Source organism: Lepisosteus oculatus, chromosome 22, assembly GCF_040954835.1.
Source record: "Lepisosteus oculatus isolate fLepOcu1 chromosome 22, fLepOcu1.hap2, whole genome shotgun sequence".
Lineage (NCBI taxonomy): Eukaryota > Metazoa > Chordata > Actinopteri > Semionotiformes > Lepisosteidae > Lepisosteus > Lepisosteus oculatus.
In genome coordinates this window covers 3,446,718-3,467,289 of record NC_090717.1, presented here as the reverse complement: position 1 = coordinate 3,467,289, position 20,572 = coordinate 3,446,718, and the positions used below count along the sequence as shown (strand labels likewise).

Below are 20,572 nucleotides of genomic sequence, written 5' to 3'. Positions count from 1 at the left end.
TTTCCGAAGCAGACACAGTGAAGCTTGGTTACGAAGGAGAGTACATCCAAAAACACACATAGCTGCTTTCTGTAGTCGGAACTACATTGCAACAGAGATTATTGCCTGAGACCTAACTATTCCCTCCTTTTGAACAGAAGCTGATCTTGATATGCAAGGAGGTCAGGCATCTAGTAACTGATTTTTTTAGAGGATTTGGAATGAGTCCAAATAGGGAAACCACAGCAGAATTTTTGCCATCTAGAGCATTAAAGTTCAAGCTGTTCACTAGAATAGACTATTCAACAGCAATTTTTATATTGTCTGCGAGGCTTTCAAAAAGCAAGGCCTTGAAACCTGGGTGCTTTCTTAGCTAACCCCTGAGGAAGGTTTACCAAGATACACCATGGCTAAAAGCAAGAGTACAGTTTTACAAAAGCACACAGAAATCCCAGTTAGTGATCAAGTATAATTAGGTCTGGCAAAGCATGATACATTGACATCGATAGCTTAAAAAAATATTCATTCTTGTTTTTGTCTATACATGCCAAATATCTGTAGATTTGCCCTAGCAAAATTTAGAAAGGGCAGCTGCTTGTTGCATGGTATTCCTGATGGTGTCAGTACACCTAAGAGGGGTGCTGCAGAGCGTCTGTGGCTGGAGAGCCCAGATGATGTGGCCTGGCCTCTCCAGACTACCACAGCATCTCTTTTGAGGGTCCTTACAAGGGAGTAAGTTGTGGAAATTCATCTTTTGTTATAGGGAAACCCTGGTTTCAGTAGGCTGAGTTTTTATTCATGCATATTTCGTAATGTGAGGAAGACGTGCCCTTGAGGGCAAAGATCAATAAAAAAGGGTGTGTTCGGCACATTCACCTGCGTCCCACGAGAACAGTTCACTTCTGTTCCGTGAAATGTATGGTCACAGGAAATAAAACCCCCATCAGGACATGAACATCAATCTTCCTCCAAGAACAAGGCTACGCAGTCAATTTCAATGTGCTTGCTCAAAATTTAATTAATAGAACCCCTAATTAATCTTTTTAGGCAATGTCAAATGCAAATACCACATCTCCTCCAGGCTGGGTTGATGGGTTGTGCTTTAGAGTTTAATTGGTATGATGCCTTATTCTTATTGTTTGTGTTCGGTGCGATATGTAATTAAATGCTACAGTGAGAGTATGATGGCCCTGTTCTGGCAGCCTCAGGGGTTTCTGAAGCTTGCCCAGTGAGGGTTGGGGGGTTCAGCACAGTGTGGAGGATATTTTAATACTCATGGGGACACGCAGCAGCACTGCAGCAAAAAGAAAAACAGGAAGGAAAAACAGCTGACACAAATACTCTCTAAAGCTTTAAAGCTTGCAGCCTCCCTGGAGAAGGAGCGCTCCTGTATAAATAAATAAGAAACGGCAGGAGCTTAAAGGTGCAGTCTCACTGTAGATCACAGCTTCTCAAGCTTGAAAACCAGCTCTCATCTGAGAATGCTTGATTTCTTCAGTATATACTGTGTATGTGTTTTATTTCCTGAGGACAGAGCTGCCAGCATTTGGTCTACAGAGCATATTGAAAACTGGTATATATAGTCCTTGAGGCATCTCTACTGTAGTCAGGTTTTATCTTAATGTTTTATTGAGAGCAAAAAGCCTGTTTTAAAATAAAGCAGCTGATTCCGGGTTCTGGGGGCCGTACTGGGAGAGGTCTATCTTAGATTCATCACTTTAAGGTACAAAAGAAAGAGTTCTTAAACCCCTAAGTTAAAAACATTTTAGAAGATTTTGAAAGATAACGTCCAATGAGAAGCCTGAACTGATTTAATACTTCTTTTTCAGTAAGTGTAGAGTCATTGTTTTGGATTGTTGTTTTATCTTTAAATGTGATTTTCGCATGGTCTTTTTTTAGGGAGACATTTTAAAGATGTGAGATATTGTCTGCAAAGTTTCAGGTGTTCCCTAACTAAGCATCAGGGGATACAACAAACTTCAGCTTTTATGAGGGTATTTTTTTTAATATGTAAGTAAACAAACTAAATTAAATGAAAGAATAAATTGTTGCAGTGATATGTTTGAGATCCCTTGCATAGCACCTTGAGGTTAAGAACTGCAAACTCCAGCTGATCCCAGATAGTGGGAGTTTATATTAACTTGTGTATTATATACTTGTAAATGGTGATAGAACTAAAATTGTGTTACTGCCCCATTGATCCCAAAACCAGTTAAAACTACTGTGCAGTGGTGATCTGTTCCTCTATAAAATGCTAGATCTGCCCCATGGTCATTTTCCAGTTGAACTGCTTGATTCCAGTTGAACACATTTTTTGGGAAGATACAAGCTCTGGTAGTGGAGGCTGAGAGGCATGTGTGCGAGTGACGAGTCTAGTTAGTGACCTCCTCGCTCTGTTCTCAAGTGTCATTGAGCTTCTCAGGTGTGGGTGAACCTTTTTTCTATAGTCATTCATTTCACAGCTAGATACATTTTCCAGGCTGCCAGGTCAAACAGAGATATCACAGCACATTGTTTTTCCTTTTGCGCTTTGGAGTTCGTCACTTAACTCTGTCCCACCTGCACAGCAGAAGCAGTGTCTTCTCCAGCAGCTACATCATCTTGTTAACTTGTTTCTTGCATCAGTTGAGTTCTTCAGGACTTTGTGTTCATTGACAGTACTGAGAAGACAGTCTCATGCTTGGTCTGATCAGTGTCTTATAGGGAAGATCTCACACTGCTCCACTGCATCACCTTAGATGTGTTTGAGCCTGAAGCCTGAAGTCAACCAGAGTTGAGTGAAAAGACTCCCCACCATAAAGTAGACCTACCTCCTTTGTAAAACATTTGAAATGTTGCTACAGTCCCAGATAAAATTCATTAGTGCCTTTTAGGTGGTTATTATAAAATCCTAATTGGCCTGATGTGTGGTGCAATTTATTGATGGTAACAAGAAAAATGGTACCTAATATAGAAAGTGTGTTTTTAATGAACAATCTGCTAGCTGAAACTTGTTTCTCCAATGGTTCATCTTGCGCAACAACTATTTTAGAGCGAATTTTGTTTCTGTTAATAAATTAGTGACTCTCAAGCTGTAGCTGTGATGAGCACAGTGGCTGAAGTGGTTTCTGTAATGGATATAAAGCATATGTTGTGTTTTTCCCCCCAAACTCTCTCACAAATATGTGCCCATTCCAAATGCATTTCCGAGCTGCTACAACACTTTGTTCCCAAATACGTTCTTTTGTTTTCCAAAGTGGTAGCAGCTCCTGACCCTGTACACAGGGGTTCATTGGTAAGAAGGTGGTGCAGTACAGTCACTTACCGCAAAACTGATTCTTGTCTGGCCACTCTCTGAATGTTCTTAACAGCCACAAGAAACAACTTGTCAAAGTAATAAGCCTTTTTTTCACACTGCCTGTGTTTGGAGCAGATCAACCTGATGTTCTCAGCAGTGAAGACAGCAGTATGTAGGTGGAGTGAGGAAATACTCTGTGGAGCTTGCAAGAAGCTTCCTGGTTCCGTGGGTGGAAAGTTCACAGTCCATATTGGTCTTCCAGATAAAATGAACTGGAAGCTAAGAGTGGGTTTTGCATCTTTTACTTCAGGCAGTGTTGATATAGAACTTTGTATTTAAAACTGTTACTGCATCTATGTGAAACATATGATACAGATACAATCCTAGAATTTAGTTATGTTATATTCTTTAAATTTGTCTTCTAGCCTTAAATAGTGTATGGAAGATATTGGAATGTTTTTAAAAAATATTTTAGCTTTCTACAAAAGATGGAGCTACAGCAAGGGGATTTAAACGAGATTGAGTGAAGGCTACAATTGCAGGAAAAGATTTTAATTTGAGTTTCTCATGGGCTCTAATGACTTAAGCAGTGGCTGGCTGACAGTTGTTCTTCTTAATCAAGGCCCGTTAGTTGAATGGGTAAAAGCATTTCTGAATTAGCACAGCACATGTTCTCTGTGAGGTTAGACCTCCCAGCTACAGCTTGCAGAAACCTTGATCTTGAGTCTTGGCATCAGCAGAATAAAGAAGTTTGGCATTGTTTCTGCAGCGGCGTCTCTTGGGGTCTGAACTACAGCGGGTGTCCCCCTGCAACTGAACATCATTAATTGTGAATGGCACTGTTGCCGTGGTCTTCAGCCTTTTTAACGCGGTTCCATACAAGCTTGCAACTGCCTGCTGGCGCTTGTCTTTGACTGTGGCCTCTTTCATGCTTCGCTCATGATGCCAGATCTCACTCGTTCTCTCTCTCCCCCCCCCCCCCCTCCTGTTTTTTTTAAGTCCCCTAAATCGGTTAGACTGGGAGGTGTGCACACACGGATCGCCCCGTCTCAGATTTCCTGAGTACTTGTCAAAGCCATTAAAGAGATTTAGAGTGCAGTTTATTGTTGTGCTGGGCCATTCCATTGTCGCTATGTTCTTTTAGTGTTCCCCCTGAGCCCAGGCTGGCCAGATGGTGTTGGGCTGGGACAGTGGCCAAAACTCACAGAGTCAAAACAAAACACAAAAAAAAAAGAAGAAAAAAAAGAGATGTAACAGTTAATTTGCTGGGGTTTAAAGATTAGATAGCAAACCTCTAAGCAGTGGTGGAAAATCCGGTTCTTTGCAAATATGGTTTTAGTTTAGCTAAAATGGAGGGGACATGTTTGTCTAAAGAGATATGCTACATCAAAACCTTCTCGCTCCATGGGGGTCAGGTTTTATTGAGGGAGCATGGTATTAAGCTTTTAAATGGGTTTATACCGCTAACAGCCTGTACTCATGTGCTGATTTTGAACACATGCTCAGTCCCAGTCCTCACAAGACAAAGTTGACAATACTCGCGCTTTCATTTTTCGTTTTTAAGAGCATGCCCATTTTACATTTTTTATGTTTTTCACAACTGTGTCACCGAGTATTTTGTTCAGTATCAGGTGTGTTTACTTCAATTGAGAAAAAAGAAATGATCCGTTTTTGATCAGCACTTTTCACAGAGCTTCTGCTAGAGTCTTGTTTTTTAATGTCGATACATATTATAGTTATTATAATAATACATATTATACATAGCGATATGTCAATACATATTATAGTTATAATTAACATATTATAGTTATAATTAACATATTATAGTTAATTTGGCTGTATCCCTTCACATCGCCTGGAAACTAAGGGTTTATACTGCTGCAAAGTTTAACACTTATTTAAAATCCCAAGCATGAATTGATACCAACATGGGGATGTTGAGCAAAGTGCTCGAATAGAAATTAAATCTCAGCCCAGCGAATGATTTATTTAATCAATGTCAATTTCACTACAGTAGGGTTTACGTAATAGCTGCTGAACAAGGAGCCACAAATATCTAAATTGGAAAATATTCTCAAATATTTTCAGAACACTGTACAAACTTATGTTTTTTGAGATAGACACTCATTGTGAACATTTGCACTATAAAGAAGGCTGTTTTGAGTTCTGCCTGTCAAAGAGGAGCCGGGCTTTATAAAATATTTAACAGAGCGGCGTAACATGCAGCTTCAGGCAGCTCGTTTGAGCTCCCCGCAAACTTTGACGGATCTGAAGACAGATCAAATACAGGCTACAGACGGGGAAAAAGACAGCTTTTCACGTTTTCATGCAAGTGTGTGACAGACCTCAGCGTGGAAGGAAAAGCTGATATATCTGTGTCAAGAAGAATTTTTGATCCATGAAGGCTGAGATGGGTGAGCACCAGCATCTCGTGCCTGATGAGTCGCTGATGCTCTTGGGGAAGAAGGGATCGCAGAGCATAGAAGATACTGATACCCCCATGAGTTTGGATAAGCAGTCCGAGTACCTCTGCCTCCTCTTCCTTGTTCCCCAATAGGGGAAGAATTCCCACATCCAGAACCTCATTAGCTTCTGACTTACTGTATTGAAAGCAATATACCCACCCTCACTTGTTGATTTTACTGAGATCTTTTTATTTCTCTTGGAAATGTTAAGCACCTTTGATGCAAGCATGTTTTCATATTCTAATTTGTGCAGGGTTTTATCTTGTTTTGTTTTATTTGCAGTTAGCAGTAGTGTGTTTTTGAGCAAATCTTGGCCTACATGAAAGATTGCTTTTGGACATTCTGTCTCTACCAAGCTAAGAGCAGTCCACTTCAACTGCATTTCTGTCTCCTGAATCAAAATAAAAGGCCTTGGTCAGCTCTTTTGTTCATGGATGCCTTTTCATGAATGTTTCAAGTAAAAGACTGACAGTCTAAAAGACTGTTAAGGATCTTTCATGAACAGTAAAAACTGAGCTTCCAATTTAAAAATATAGATCCATAAACTAGCAGTCTGCGCACTAAAAATAATTACTTGATTGACCTTTTAATGCATAAAGCAGCTATTTCTTTATTATTTAAAGATGCCCTGCCAGCATTTTCTCAGCCTCTGATGATGGATGAAAACTGATCAGCAGCTAAGCTCTTTGAATCTCTTTAATAATTACTACCAACCGAAAGACAAGACACTTTTCAAAAATGTGATAGTGGCACGGGCAAAGAGATTGCTTTCCATCAGACAACAGTGTTCCAAGAAGTGTGTCTGGACATGGCTCTCAGGCATTGAAACATTTTTTTGAAAGCTGCTTAATAATGATCCTGTTTATGATTTATGAATGTTTGCGAAATAGGCCCTTTCAGTATGACAGTCGCGTGACAGCGTACAATTGTCTTTTTAATGACTACAAGAGGCTTTTGAAGTTTGAATGAGCATACTTCAGGATTTAAAGTGTGAAATATGCTTCATGTGGGGAAGATTTTTATTATTATCCATTGCCTTTACTCCTGAATAGCAAAATGTCTTTTGCAGGGTAATCTGGAACTGCAACAATGAGCTCTGTACTGTTGCTATGGCAATGCACATAGGTTAGACCAGATGAAACATTTCTGCTGTTATAGCCCGTACCTACAGAACAGACACAAATCCACTCCACTGTCTCAAGAAAGCTAAATATAACCACTTGCATCAACCTCTTCTACTGCCCCTTTGTTTGCAGATTTGACAAACAGTAGTTCAAGTTTCTTTAAATACTGCACTCTGTGTGTAATCAGGCTAGGAAGGGTTTTGTTTTCCTTGTAAGCAAACTGAAGGTTTGTTGAGACATATGGAAGTAATTCAGTTTTTATTGTTAGTTCCACATGCATACGCTTACTGCACAGTCTTATGGTGGCAAAAAGATGCAAAGATGTATTTGTTTAAATTGACATTCTCTAAGTTCTTCATGAAATGTTGGCCAGCAGTGCTGTCTAAATGAATGCTTCACAGTCTGCACAAGTGTTGAACAGAACTGTCTGTTTTGCTTGGGGACAGGATGGGACATTAGGTCAGTGTTACAAATGAGAAAAGGCCATTCAGCCCATCTAGTCTATTATGAACTTGGTTATCAGCCATTTCTTGACTATATGTATCAAGTATAAGTATTATGTGTTGATGTCAGCCAAATATTTGCAAGAGTAGGTTTAAAACGACTGCCTTGAAGGCTACCAGTCTAGTACTAATCGATTCCAAAAGTAATATAAAAACTGTGTGTTGATCAGAAGTGTGTGGTTTGACAGGCAGAGGGAGGTGGGTTTTAGTATATAAATTAAGTTTATTGACACTACCTTTCTCTTACCAGGCTTAGGAACATTGTTAGTGCCATTACCTACTAAAACCCAGGGAAGTGGTCACCTGGAGGATATTTCTTGTGTGTTTTTATCCTATGTAATGTTCAATTCTTAAAAGATGTTTACAATGGAATTAATTGAAAAACATAAGAGGTGACGTGGGTTCTCTGTTGATTTGACCAGAAATACAAATCAGTCACTCAGTCTCAACAGCTGAGATACCTGTCTATGAATTGCTCAGTTATGAACTTTAGTTATGAGTTATGAAGCTTTACTTAAACATTTATTTCACAAAGGTGGGACAAGAAAAATATGTTTTACTGTTGGATATGCCTGTTTGGTCCATATGAACCAACTTTTAAAAATATTTATATTGAGTCCTCTGTGAGGGATTGCTTTAAAATGACTGTAGTAATTTAGCCCATTGACTAAAGACCAGATGCTTAAATTTTAACTCATTGCCCTGTGTTGAAGTAATGTATGTCTGTCCAAGCAGTAGTGTGAGTCACGGCCATCATTACAACAAAACAGGAGCTGGTCTCCTTTCTGATTGTGAAAAGTCCTTGTAATGATGGACTTTGTTGCTTACTCCCTAATTTATGGATCTTACTGTATACAATGTTTACTCCTGTTAAGCAAAGACTGCTGGCATAGCACAAATATAGTCAGACGCTGGATCTAACTTGCTGTGCAAGACATACTTTCAGGCCCTCAAACGAGAGTCACCTGTTGCTTTAAACAAACGGCAAATTCATTTCGAATATGCTGATGTCACCAAGTGGAGTGATGACACTGCAGACTCATATGAAATGAGTCCTGTTTACAGTAAGAAGAACTAAGAAACTACAGTATCATTGTGCTGTATTTGAATTGTTTTTGTGTATCCACTGCAGTTTTCTTAAAAAGCATAAAGCCTTCCTTTGGATAACCATAATTGCATACCGGAAATTCCTACAGATCTTCTGTGGCTAATATTTTCCATATTAATCTTGTGTGTAACCTAAGCAGGGTTGTTTAATATTTCTGTGTTGTGGGGATTGTGCTCAGAGAGTAATATTTTAAACAAAAGAAGATGTTTTACTTAATACATAAGCAAGACAGCTGATGGAGAGAAAGCTAGAACAACTTAATCCAAGTGCTTTAGGGGTCTAAACATTATCCTTGGGCTCAGCAGAGAGATCTGAGATGAAGAGACAGTTTTTTTATTTTGCTGTGTTGACAGAATTAAACAAACATGCTTACTTCTTAGGTTCAGTGTAATTGGAGATAACTGCTGCGAACTAATGCCTGGAAGTGGGAAAAACATTGACTTCTTATTGAGTTTTATTTTAAGGACCGTCATCAAGATTCAAGCCAGGGTCATGTGATTCCTGGGGCATGGCGCATAAGTGGCTAAGCGTTACTCAGCCAGGGCTCTCTCGGCTCTCAGCGACACAGCGCCCCCTGTGGCCTCCTGGGTGCTTGCAGGCACGCGGTGCTGTTGGCGAGAGACCTGTTGCTGGACCTGTTAAAAGGCGATTAGCTGGAAGGCGGGACGAATCAGAGGAGCCTACCTGCACGTCCTCATTCTCCCCCATGTGTGGTCAGGGGGTTCATAGCCGCAAGCCGAGACACAAAAACCACACCAACAACTATTGCAATATGTTGTGGGTATAACAAAGATAGTGGCAATTCTTACTAGGTTGGTTTCCTAATTGTTCTGTTTGTGTTTCTTCCCCGTCTTCTAAAACCTGTAGAAGGATGTGACGCTGAAGCCGCAGGAGCGGAGAGAGAAGTGGGAGAGACAGGTCGGGAAGAGGAGGAGGGAGCTGGAGAATGGCAAGGCGGCGGACCTCGCCGAAAACGGTTACGACAACGATGGAGGGAGCTCGGAGCGTGAGCGGGACCGGGGGAAGGATCGGGCGAAGAAGCGAATATTGCTGAAGAAAAGCAAACAGGTCTGTTCTGAGGACGTTACGTCCTTGCCTGACATTCTCATTGTGGAGCTGCAGTTCCTCATCTCTACGTTAGTTTACTTTTCCAAAGGACATGGTAATGCAAGTCCTACAGAATATATATAATTTCAGGATACGGGCATCCATAAACTGCAATTATTGCCATTAGGAGCTTTGTAGAACCTCGGGTCTGACCTTAATCCCAACAATTACAGACCTCGAGAGGGATCCGTGGTTTAGTCTGGGGCAGTAACTGATTCACAGTGGCTCAATGACAAATGTTTACTTGTGCTGAAAAGTTGCACCTCCATTGGGGTTTATTTTGGAAGCTGTAAAATCGATATTTCACTATTTGGGACACATGTGGAATATGTAGCCTCCTCAGACTTCTGGAGAGTTGCATGGATACTTTTGACATCTCTAAACCACGCTATAAGATGTTGACGGTTTTTATGTTTTTTCGCCTTGTCCATAAAACAAGAAATTGTCATATTTAGCAGAGTCAACTTCACTTGCCATTTGGCAAAGCTGGTTATTAATTAACAGTACTAAAATCTTTTAAGTGTTTACCACTCTTTGAGCTTCAGGTTGTTTTGTTTTTATAGTTCCAAAGTTTCTTTACAGGTATTATGACCGTGCTTTCCAATAGGTTCACAATGGAAATCTATATTTGAAATGTTTCTCCTTTAGATTTTGTTTGCTTGAAAATACATACATAGCTTGAATCATGGTTTGTATAATCGCCTGCAGCCCTTGTTAAAAATATCTAGTCTGCATGTCCTGTTAAGAACGCAGACGCTGTATCTGTGTCGCCCACCCAACTCAACTATTTCATCTTAATTCTGCTCTGTGTAACTTTTCTGTAAAGCAGGAAGTTTGGAGGAAACCACTCAGGAAGCAAAGTGTATTTAAAAAAAAACTGCTGAAGAAGATGAACCGCTTTGTGAAAAACTTCCATTTTTGCGAGTGGGGGTCTTGCATCTTTGGAAGTTTTAGGATTGTTTTGAAGCCCCCCAAGCAAATATTTTAGAGAACTGTGGGATTCTCGCAAAGGTTAAGTGGATGTTGCATGAGATTCAGATGGTAGTACTGTAAGACAGCATTACAGCAGTTATTACAGCATTGCAGATGGTATTACAGTAACACAGTCAGTCCCAGTTGGACATGTTGGGAGGCACTGACTAGCTGTTTTTCTGGATGTTATATGATCAATTTTGAGTTTAACTGAGAACCTTAGTGTTGCTTTGTGTCCTCGCAACACAGGCTTTGTCTCGCTGTTCCTGGGCCAGCTTTATCTAATCATAAAATGTAAAAAAATATGATGATATCATTGATTTTAATGTTAAAAGAGGTGCTTTTAGCTGTTTTTATTCATGAGTATAGATTAATATTTTCTTCTGCATTTTTTGAATGAGATGTTTTCAGGCTTTATTGGGGAATTGGACTGTGCTGACTCCTTCCTGCCTGTAACAGTTCCTGTACAGTAGTTGCGAAACCCACAATACAACCCATTTTTTTTAAAAAAAACTTAAATAAAAACAGCAGTACTTGTCGCATAAATGGCTTTATGGGTTTATGTTGCCAGCGCATTAACTCAGCAATGGGTCATGATATTGTATTTGTGAAGGGGTAGACATATGCGTGTCAGCCTTGAGCAGTTTGGTTTATGCTGCGTTTATTATTTTATTTGGGCTGTTTTCATTTATGGACAAAATAGAATTACAGTAATAAGTTTATGTAAATGCAGCCTTCTTCCCCGCAGTAGTAGGAGGCCTTCTTAACAAAGCGTGTTCCTCAGAGGAGGAAAAAGATCAATTTAAACATGTACCAGAGGGATGCCTGTGCAGATGGAGCATTAATGATGTCATTTGCTCCCTGATTTAAGGTCTAGGCTTGAGACGGAGACTGCTTGATTCACCCGATGTAAGCATTAACTTAGGAAGAAGGCCCAGCAGCAGAAAGGCTGTGTCAGGTTATCCATCACCCCACAGTCCCCCGCAAGGAAGGGAAATTTGTACCTAGTCATCTTATCAGCTCATTTAAACCTGGCTCCTGCTCATGTCCAGGAATTCAATGCATATAAAACACCATTTCGTCCATCTTGCAGATTGAACCGAGTCAGGTGAATTTTATCTCTGGTTGACATGTCCTTGGCTGAAGAGAATGTGTATATATATCTAAATGTGTGTGTGTTTATATATATATATTCTATATTCAAATACAATACTCTGTGTGGGTGGGCTATTGCTCTGAGGCCAGCTCTAGGTGAAATGGTATTCTGATATCATTTAAGCAGAAGAATAGGGTGACTGAGGTAACTTGCAGGTAGCGTGGTTTTATTAATACTGTCATTATGGAAGAATCCTTGGAAAGAAAAGCCTGTATTAAGGGATTTTTAGGTTGTTTCTTTTCTTAATTCCCATTATTTTGCCACATCTGCACATTAAGATGCATGATGTGGAAATGGTCATGCTTCAGGACCAAAACCCACAATACAGATTGTATTTTTTTCTTTCGGTAGTTTTACAGAAATACAGAACACATCGCCCTCACGTCATCTTTTGGGGAATTTCTGGCAAATATGCCAACTTTCCTCACCTTGTTCTCAGATTCAGAATTTTTATTATTGTTGTATGTGTTCGGCATTAGGGAGAAGTTATACATATCTTGATTTAACTCTGCTCCTGTCCTGTAGTGCGTGTCCAGAAATTCATTCAGACTGGTTACTTATTTGGGATCTGCACACCTGTGGAAGGAATTATTGTTTATTGACCTTAACATTTTACTTAGTGATTCCTGTTTGCTCTGGAAGCAGTATCCTGAGACCATCAAGGGAAAGAATCAGCACAGCCTTTGACTTAATTGCGAGATGGTCTTTGAAGGATTGGCCTCTTTTTCAATGCGAGTTCTGAACAGTACTAGCAGGAGCCTATTCTATAATAAGAGTTTACTATTCTATGCGTTTATGTAAAGTGTAAGCAATAATGTATACTATCGTGCCCCCATCACCTTCTCCTCACAGAAGATCTAGTAAAGCATTGAGGAACTTTCCATCAGCTGTAATAACAAGTAACTTCAGGGAGTGTTGATTCTGCAAGCCCAGAGTGGAACGTAACCAGGACATCGTGTTAATGCCCCTGTTCATGCAAACAGTGTCATTGGCTCTTTAATGATCGAGCAGTCAGGACCTTCGTCTCATAAAAGGATGATGCCATCTAATGAAGGGTGTCATTGTGACCCTAATCACCAAATTAGAGTTCTGGTTTGTGATTGTTTTGGTCCAGGGAAAAGAGAGACACATCATCGAGCAAGCTGGTTTCCCTTGAAGGCGTCTCGTTCCAATACCAAGCAGGCCCCGTCTTGCTTAGCTTCTGAGATCAGTGGAGGTCAGGCTTCCATTCTCAGCTTGTAGAGACGATCTCCTAAAATATAATGAGCAGCATGACTTGTTTTCCTCCCTCACTGCTTTCAGTACAAGCACGGTCCACTTCATTAGCTGGCTGGCGTCTTTCCGATATGATGTGTGACCCTGTCTGATGCTCTGACCAGCTGTGGCACTTTTCCGTAGGTTTTCCATGGTCAGTTGTAAGGCCGGGAAAGCTGTGCTCACTGGTGTGTAACTGGCCTCAAAATAAACCCACTGACTGGATCCAATTACAGCTCCAGGGAGGCGCATGGCCCTGTATCACAGTCTCTCTCGGAACGAGCACTGGAGCTCATCGTCAGTTTTCAGTCTTAGAGATTCATTTCTGGCCAGGAAATGTCTGTAGCACGCATTTAAAGGCCTCTCTGACTCTGTGAATGTAAAATCAAAGCCTTGTGGTGTAAGTTTTTATCCACTCAAGTGCTTTCAAAAGAGTTCAGACACCCTGCCAGTGTTAATTAAGGAATAAAAAAATCAACCACCTCTGTACCTTAACCTAGTGAGCACACATCGCTCCCAAAGGTCATTTAAGTTAAACAGTTTTATGCTTGATTTATGCTTATTTTTCGCAACACTTGGCACCACATGTGGATTGTTGTCCAGTCAAAGTTATGAATAGGAGACTGACATGGAGGGTGAGTGTGACGACAAAACATATTTTGATCATTATCTGTCGTTTCTTTCTGCGAGGTGTCTGGCTCTGTGGAGTTTGGCCTCCAGTTCTGTGCTGCTGAGCTCCGTCAAAAGTGTGATTCATTCCATTTGTGGAAGAATCGGAGCTTTTCACGTTTTGAATGGAACCTGCCTGGAGAGCTCTGCATCCAGTGAGATTAGGAATAGAATGCAAAGAATGCACAGGCTCTCTCAGCCTGGTGAATAGAGTCTGGGAGCGAGGAGGGAGAAGCAGGAACTCAGCTGCATTTCACCCTGCTGGGGACCCAACCCAGTGCCATGTGAGACCTGATGAACTCTTCAGTTCCGCTGTGTCCTCAGTGACGTCTGCTATTGTCTTTTGCACTCCCAGCCAGAGCCTCCAAAGCTTCTCTGTTTGTTGGTTTGCGCTACTGTGATGTACAGAAATATTGAAGGGATTATGTTGATGTGGCATATCTGGAAATGTTTTAAGAGCTTAGCTTGGAGGAAAATCAGATTAGCCCGTACAAAACTGTAAGGTGGTGCAGAGTTCAGTCACAGAAAGCTGCTGTAAACTGTGATATGAATAAACCCAGGTCCTAGACCTTAGGGATGGAGCAGCTAGGAAAGAGTTTTAACAAACAGGCCACCAGTGTGGGTTTATCCTTAAGTGATACTACTAGACATGGCAGTGTGTTGTGTACAGAATCCTTTGGTGTTTGCAAATTTGTCAACAAAGGAAAAAAAAAAACAAATGGAAGGGCACTGTTGAATTGCATGTCATCCATTAAAAATGAGTAAGTGAATATCAGTGTGTTGAAATGTGTTGGCTCTAATTGTCCTGTACCACACAATGGAATGCTTGGCTTTGAGACCCGATGTGTTTGTTGTCTTTCAAGCTTACAGTGCAACCACAGGAATGCTAATAAATGAACATTTCAATCTCCTTCCTTTTAACTGCCTCTTGTGGAAGAACTGCTGTTTGGCGTTAATGAGGTGCATTTGGAGAGGCATTCACAACCACAGATTAATCACCGTTAACCTGGGAGGCTTGGAATGTTTTTGAACAGCCGAATGTTCAAAAAGCACATTAGTGGGTAGGTTTTGCTTCATTTAAATCAGGAAGCCGAAAAGCCCATTAATGAGGGTATCAGTGCACACTGTGTCTCAGCCGCAGAGGGCTCTCTCTAACTTAAGATTCATCCCAGGTAACTGTGTTCAGCAATTCGTGCTAGTTTGCATATCTGAATGTTACAAGGAGATGTTCCAGGGTCAAAACTCCTAGAAAATACATACATTAACATTTATAGAATGCCCCCAGGGACAGGTCTAGCCTGTGCTGAGTTGAAGTTGTTAAAGTCTATGATATTCAGCAACCAAAGTACAACATAGCAAGGAGGTCTCAGTTTCTTTTTTATGTATAGTACAAAGGCATGTCCTGCAGTCAGGAATTAATATTTTAATGGGGACCCAGCTGTCGGAACAATTGCATCGCAGCAATCAGTCTTTTTTGTGGTGGAGTCTTTTAACCACAGGAAATGGTAGCAATTTTGTTCTTCAGAGAAAAAAAAAAACTAAAGAGAAGATGCACACAGAAAAAAGTAATGCCTTTCTTTAAAAATTTCTGTATGCATTGTGGTGTTGACTCAGTTTCAAGTAACTGTCATCTACTGATTCTTATCTCATTATCACAGTTTTGCAACATGAAAAAAACGTGTGATCTCTAGAGACTCCGTGTTATGACTGAAAACAAAAATGGATTTTATTACAAAGAGCTGAGAGGAAATTCACAGCACACGTAGAACTCATTTTAAAATCAGGCACTCCCTGATCTGCGTTGACAAAATGACTAAGTGGCCTGATCTAACCACATGCGTGCTCTATCTTTCTGCCCTTCAGTGATAAATCTGCTAACACTTGCACTCCTCCCACTCTTGAATCCTTTTTTCTTCCAACAGACAAAAAACAAATTTGTTCAGTTTTTGAATAAAGAAAAGCTTGCCTTTGGCACTTTTCCATCTCCGGTGAGCTTTGTGGATTTCGTTTCTCATCTTGAGCGTTTGCTTTGGCCTGATTCAGGAGAATAGCGGCTCGAGGATCCATACCTGTCTCACCCTGAGGGAAGAAAAAAAAAATGGGCCCGGAATTTTCCGCGTGGACCTCTGATTACTTGGATCTCCGAGTTGCTGAAACCTCAAGCACTTGCCCTTGGTCATTTGGCTTTGCAAGCCCGGCTGGTTGCCTTGAGAGGTGTCTGCAGCCGAGGCGTTTAAAATGTAAATGATATTGTACTGCATAAACCACTCGGATCTCGCAACATGCGAGTGCTTAACCTCCATTCATCAGAGTCCTCGGCCAGCTCCGCTGGGACCTTTCAGGGCACATTAAGGAAATGCTTATGTCACCATTATTTTGCAGTACAAAGCAGCCCTCCTGGGCTATAGCAGTACCCTGCATTTCTGGAGATCAGTACTATGAGAATAAAAAAACAAATCAGGCATTGGACAACCTCTGCCCTCGGTAGCTTAGTGAAGTGAATATTTTGGGATACAGTAATTTATGCTTAATTTAAAAATATGTAAAATATTTGTCAGGAACACTTGCCAGGATTCTTGCCGTGATCTGTTTGCATTATTAAGCCTCCGGGTCTTTTTTATTTTTAACCTTGTACTTGAGAACAATTAAGGGAAGGGAACATTGAATTACTGAGGTTACAAGATGTGTTCTTATGTAATTTCTAATTCGTTAATCAGGTCGTTCAAGGCCTACTTCTGAGCAGCAGGGCTGTGTTGGCAGAGTGGCTCTGGGACACACAGTGACTAATTGAGATTTCAATATCTCTAATTTAGTATTGACTGCATCTGCAGCCCAGCCACACAAAACTGGATTGTAGTGACATTATGAAAGGGGGAAAATGTCACTCGTTTTATTGTAGGCATGGCTGCTTAAACTGTAGATCTTAAGCTTTAGATTTTAAGTTACAAATGCATTTGCTCAGCTGTGGATAACATAGACTTAAGATGTGATTATGGGCCAAAGATATCTGAGTTACACCAAATCCAAAAAGCCCTTGAAAAGCTGTTAGTTTTGAGCTTTGAGGGAGACTGGAAATCTCATTTGGCTGTTTCTGTGCAGAACTACATCTACCACAATTCTCTGCTTGCTGGATAAAGTTTTCTTTCCACCTAATGCAGTCGTTTTCTGTGAAGATAGATTTCCAGTGGACGTAAAGCTTGCTTCTATGTTGTTGTCTTGTAGCACATAAGACAACACAAGCGGTTTTAAATAGGAATATGCATTTCTCTTAGTTTAAAAAGGAAGTTTATAATTTAGTAATTGATTGCAGGTGCTTCTGTGATAAAGAAAGGGGAGTGTCCATGAAATTGTAAGGTTTGTCATTCTTTTGGTTAAGATTTTCATTTTCGTGCTCAGTATTTTTAACATACTTTGTGCTTTAATATCTAAATAGTCGATTATTTTCCCAGCTGTCTAATGGCTCTCTTAGCATAGTGCTTTCAGTAGTGCGTGCAGCCTTTCAATATAATGTATTTGTTTGCTATGTTAACAAACAAAAGGAAATATCACACCTGAAGAAGGCTTCACAGTCGAAACATGTTTTCTCTCTTCTCTTTTCAGCATAGAATAAACCTGTTACTTGTTCCTTTCCTAAAAGAAAATATGATTAATATTTTGTAAGTTTAGGGATAGAAGAAGAAAATATAAACCTTATCCCCTGGAAGGTAACAGAAAAGCAGTTTTCTTATTCATTAATTTGACTAATGCCTTTACTGTAGGTGTTCAGATGGCAATTTTACTGGAGCAGTCTGAGTAAGGACCCTTCTCAAAGGTACAATAGCAGTGCCTCAGTGTCCAGACCACTGTTCCACTCTGGTGTACTGGTTGTTTACTCAAATGCTGAGAATGGAATGGCTGACATAAACAAGATGCATGGGACCTACCTGTAAACAGCCCTTATTTAAAAAAAAAGTTGTAAAGCAAAGGCAGCTTAGTTTAGGATGGCAGGTTCGTTGAATGTTGAAGGGCGGGTGTGTGGCTTTTAGTGTAATTTAAAATGTTCCCCAATCAGCATTGCAGATTTCTTATGTAAATAAACACCAAACAAGGAAATAACTGTGCGACTTATTGAACTGGCAGTTCTGGATATTTTCTAGTTTCCCACAACGTAAGTAATCCATCCGCTCTTCATGAAGTTTACTCAATCCAGACAGCAGTGAGACTGCTGGCATGGATTAACTGAGTAATCCTAAAAACGTAGTGGAGGGCCGTTTTTAAAATACCTTTCCCTTTGTTTCTCATTCTCCTTTTATCAGCCCTCACCCATACAGCACCTGAGGATGTGTTTTGTCACATGCTGCACTCGTATTTTGTCCCCTTTCATGGCTTCGTTAACACATTCTGGTTTGCAACCGATTGTTTTTTGCCGGTTTAACGTGTTTGTTTAAGGTGGGGCATTTGTTTTCCTCCGGCTCCTAAGAGAAGCTTTGGAAGCTGTCAATCAAAGAGAGAGTCTGTGGCACTTCTGACGCCAGGGACTCGCAGTTCCAGTGTGAAACAAGAGCCCGCTTTGACCACATGAACTCTTTTGTATTCCCCCTGTCTGTTTTGACAGGCCCACTTAACAGTAAGTAAACAGTCAGGCTTGTGTTCACACCCCAGTCAAGAGGCCCACACATGCTTTTCAACACAGACCTTACACACACACACTCACATGCGCGCACAGATTGAACTGTACCAGAGTTTCTCGAATGTTTGTGTTGTTGTAGTTTTTGGTTCCTTAAGAATTAATTTAGAAATGATTTATTTTAGAATTCCTCTTTTTTTCTCCTATCAAGCAGACAGAATGGTACATACATGCACACAGACACACTGACTTCAGCCTGCTAGAGGACTCTCTACCGAGCCTTCTGTCAAACATACAGATTCCTGGTACAAAATTAGTGTTCTCAGTGACCTGGACAATTGCCCTGAAACTATGGCAGTGGGGCCGTTAAGGGAGGGATCTAAATAAGATCAGTCAGTGTTTTTCATTTCCTCTGACACTGGCCTAAACATGTTGTTTGAACACCTAGAATTTCCTGTTTGTATGGCATATCCTGTAAAAGGTGTGCTTTGAAATTCTGATGATGTGTTTTCTGAGTGCCACGGAGGAAAACTATTAAAAAACGGTTTATAGTGTATTATGGCTTAATTCTGTAATTTGTATCCCTCTGAACGGAAACTCGGTTAGTCTTCGTCTTTTCACTTCTTCATTTGCCTTTTCAGTCCAGACATCTGGCTGTATTTTGTAGTGTGGTTTGTGGGTCAGATCTGCATTTGTGCAAATAAGCTAATGTAAATCAATAGCACCTGCACTGATATTATTTCCTAATGTGAGCAAGAGACAGGTTTGACAAACTTAAATTCAGCATTTCGTATTATAGGTGTGATTGAAACAGATGAGATCTTATCGGCCTCGGATCTCTTCTTATCAGACTAGGCTAACATAGGAATTCTGTGATGCAAGACTGCCCCCTGCTGCAGACGAGCGCGGGTGCAGGTGAGGTGGGGGAGGGGGGCTGGCTACGTGTGGATCTCCGATATTAACTCTTTGTTGGGGTTCGGCCAACAGTGTCCACTGGGTGGCAGTGTTCTTTTGAGAAACACTGGCTAGCATTCTACATCTTCCTTGGAAGTGGAGTTTTTGATATCTTAGTTTGAGAAAACAGCAAGTACAGCAAGTAGAGATGGAGAATAACCTCTGCTTTCTGCAGACTATGTAAAACAATGCTTGCTTAATGAAGTAGGAATTAAATTCTGTATATGTATCTAGGCATCAATTTTCTCAAGATTTAAAATTCCATTTGTTACATTGGTAGTTCTTATTTTGTTGGAATTGAAGTTCTTATTTTGCCTTCATTTAAGCGGAAATCCAGAATACTATACAAAAGCATTGAAAATCTAGTGAATTAATCAATATGTTATTGTCTGGATTACAATAACGTTAGGAGTAGAGACCGTTTTTCAGAATGACTTCATTCTCGCTGCCAAAGCTGGGAATCGCTAGACTACACACGTGTCCTTAAAAAGGAAAAAGCCTTGGAACTTATTTTTTAACGTGGCAAAGCTAATGCACGACCTTTTAAAATCATGTTATAAAAGACCTGCAGATAAGCATGTGCAGACTTTGTGCTGTTGCGAGATGAAGATGGGATCTTGCATTACGCAGAGAACTGGTCGTAATTTGAGGGAATGTGTAACCTGGCACCTCTTTACGAAATGTCATTGTGAGTTAATCAGGCACAGTGGGCCAGAAGCAGCCATTGTTTCTTAGATTCACCTCCTCTTAGACCTTGTTTCTAGTATTCGATAGTAAGCGGCAAGAGTGCGTGTGTTACATGAATGCCACATTGTATGTTAATAAAGCAGAAACAACAATGGCTTGTCTTTCCAAGCACAGCCTCTAGCAGTCATTTTTGCCTTTCTTCCCCCTGTAACATACTAGTCCTCTGTGGCCCTGCATTCACACTGAGCTGTGAGACAGTTACCATTCATGAAGGACTCAGAGTTTATTTCAGTGTGACCCAAATGAAAGTGCTAAGCTTTGGCAAAACCCTCAGCTTTCCAGACGAGTGCCATTTTTAATGAGTGTAACTCCAGGGGCCACATTCAGCCTCCAATTCAATAAAAAAAACAAGAAGCCATCTAAGCCACTCTGACTTAGCTGATTAGATTTGGAGAATGAGGCCCTGTGAAAAGTCTGCATGGGTGTGCAAGGCTAATGTTCACATTCAGTTGCTCAGAAATACATGACAGACCTTAACAGTGCATATGAAAGACGCAGATGGTTTGGCTCATCTGTGCTTCTGCAAAGTGTTTAACATCTCTGTACAGTAAGTTGAAACTTGCTTAGTTTCGCAAGTGGTGTTCTTGTTCTGTTTACCTCTTGCGTTAAAAAGCACCTGCAGCTGCCTGAGCTCTGCTGGTCAGGTTGTGC

The 20,572-nt window shown here is 40.6% G+C and overlaps 1 protein-coding gene across 10 annotated transcripts in view; it reads left to right on the top strand.

The window, feature by feature from the left end:
* fbrsl1 (fibrosin-like 1) overlaps positions 1 to 20,572 on the top strand; it is a 300,036-nt gene that overhangs the window by 59,703 nt on the left and 219,761 nt on the right. For all 10 annotated transcript variants that reach the window (XM_069182320.1, XM_069182315.1, XM_069182314.1 and 7 more), the window contains exon 2: positions 9,324 to 9,524. In XM_069182320.1, the coding sequence (XP_069038421.1) occupies positions 9,324 to 9,524 (201 nt within the window). The remainder of the gene's footprint in view (positions 1 to 9,323; positions 9,525 to 20,572) is intronic.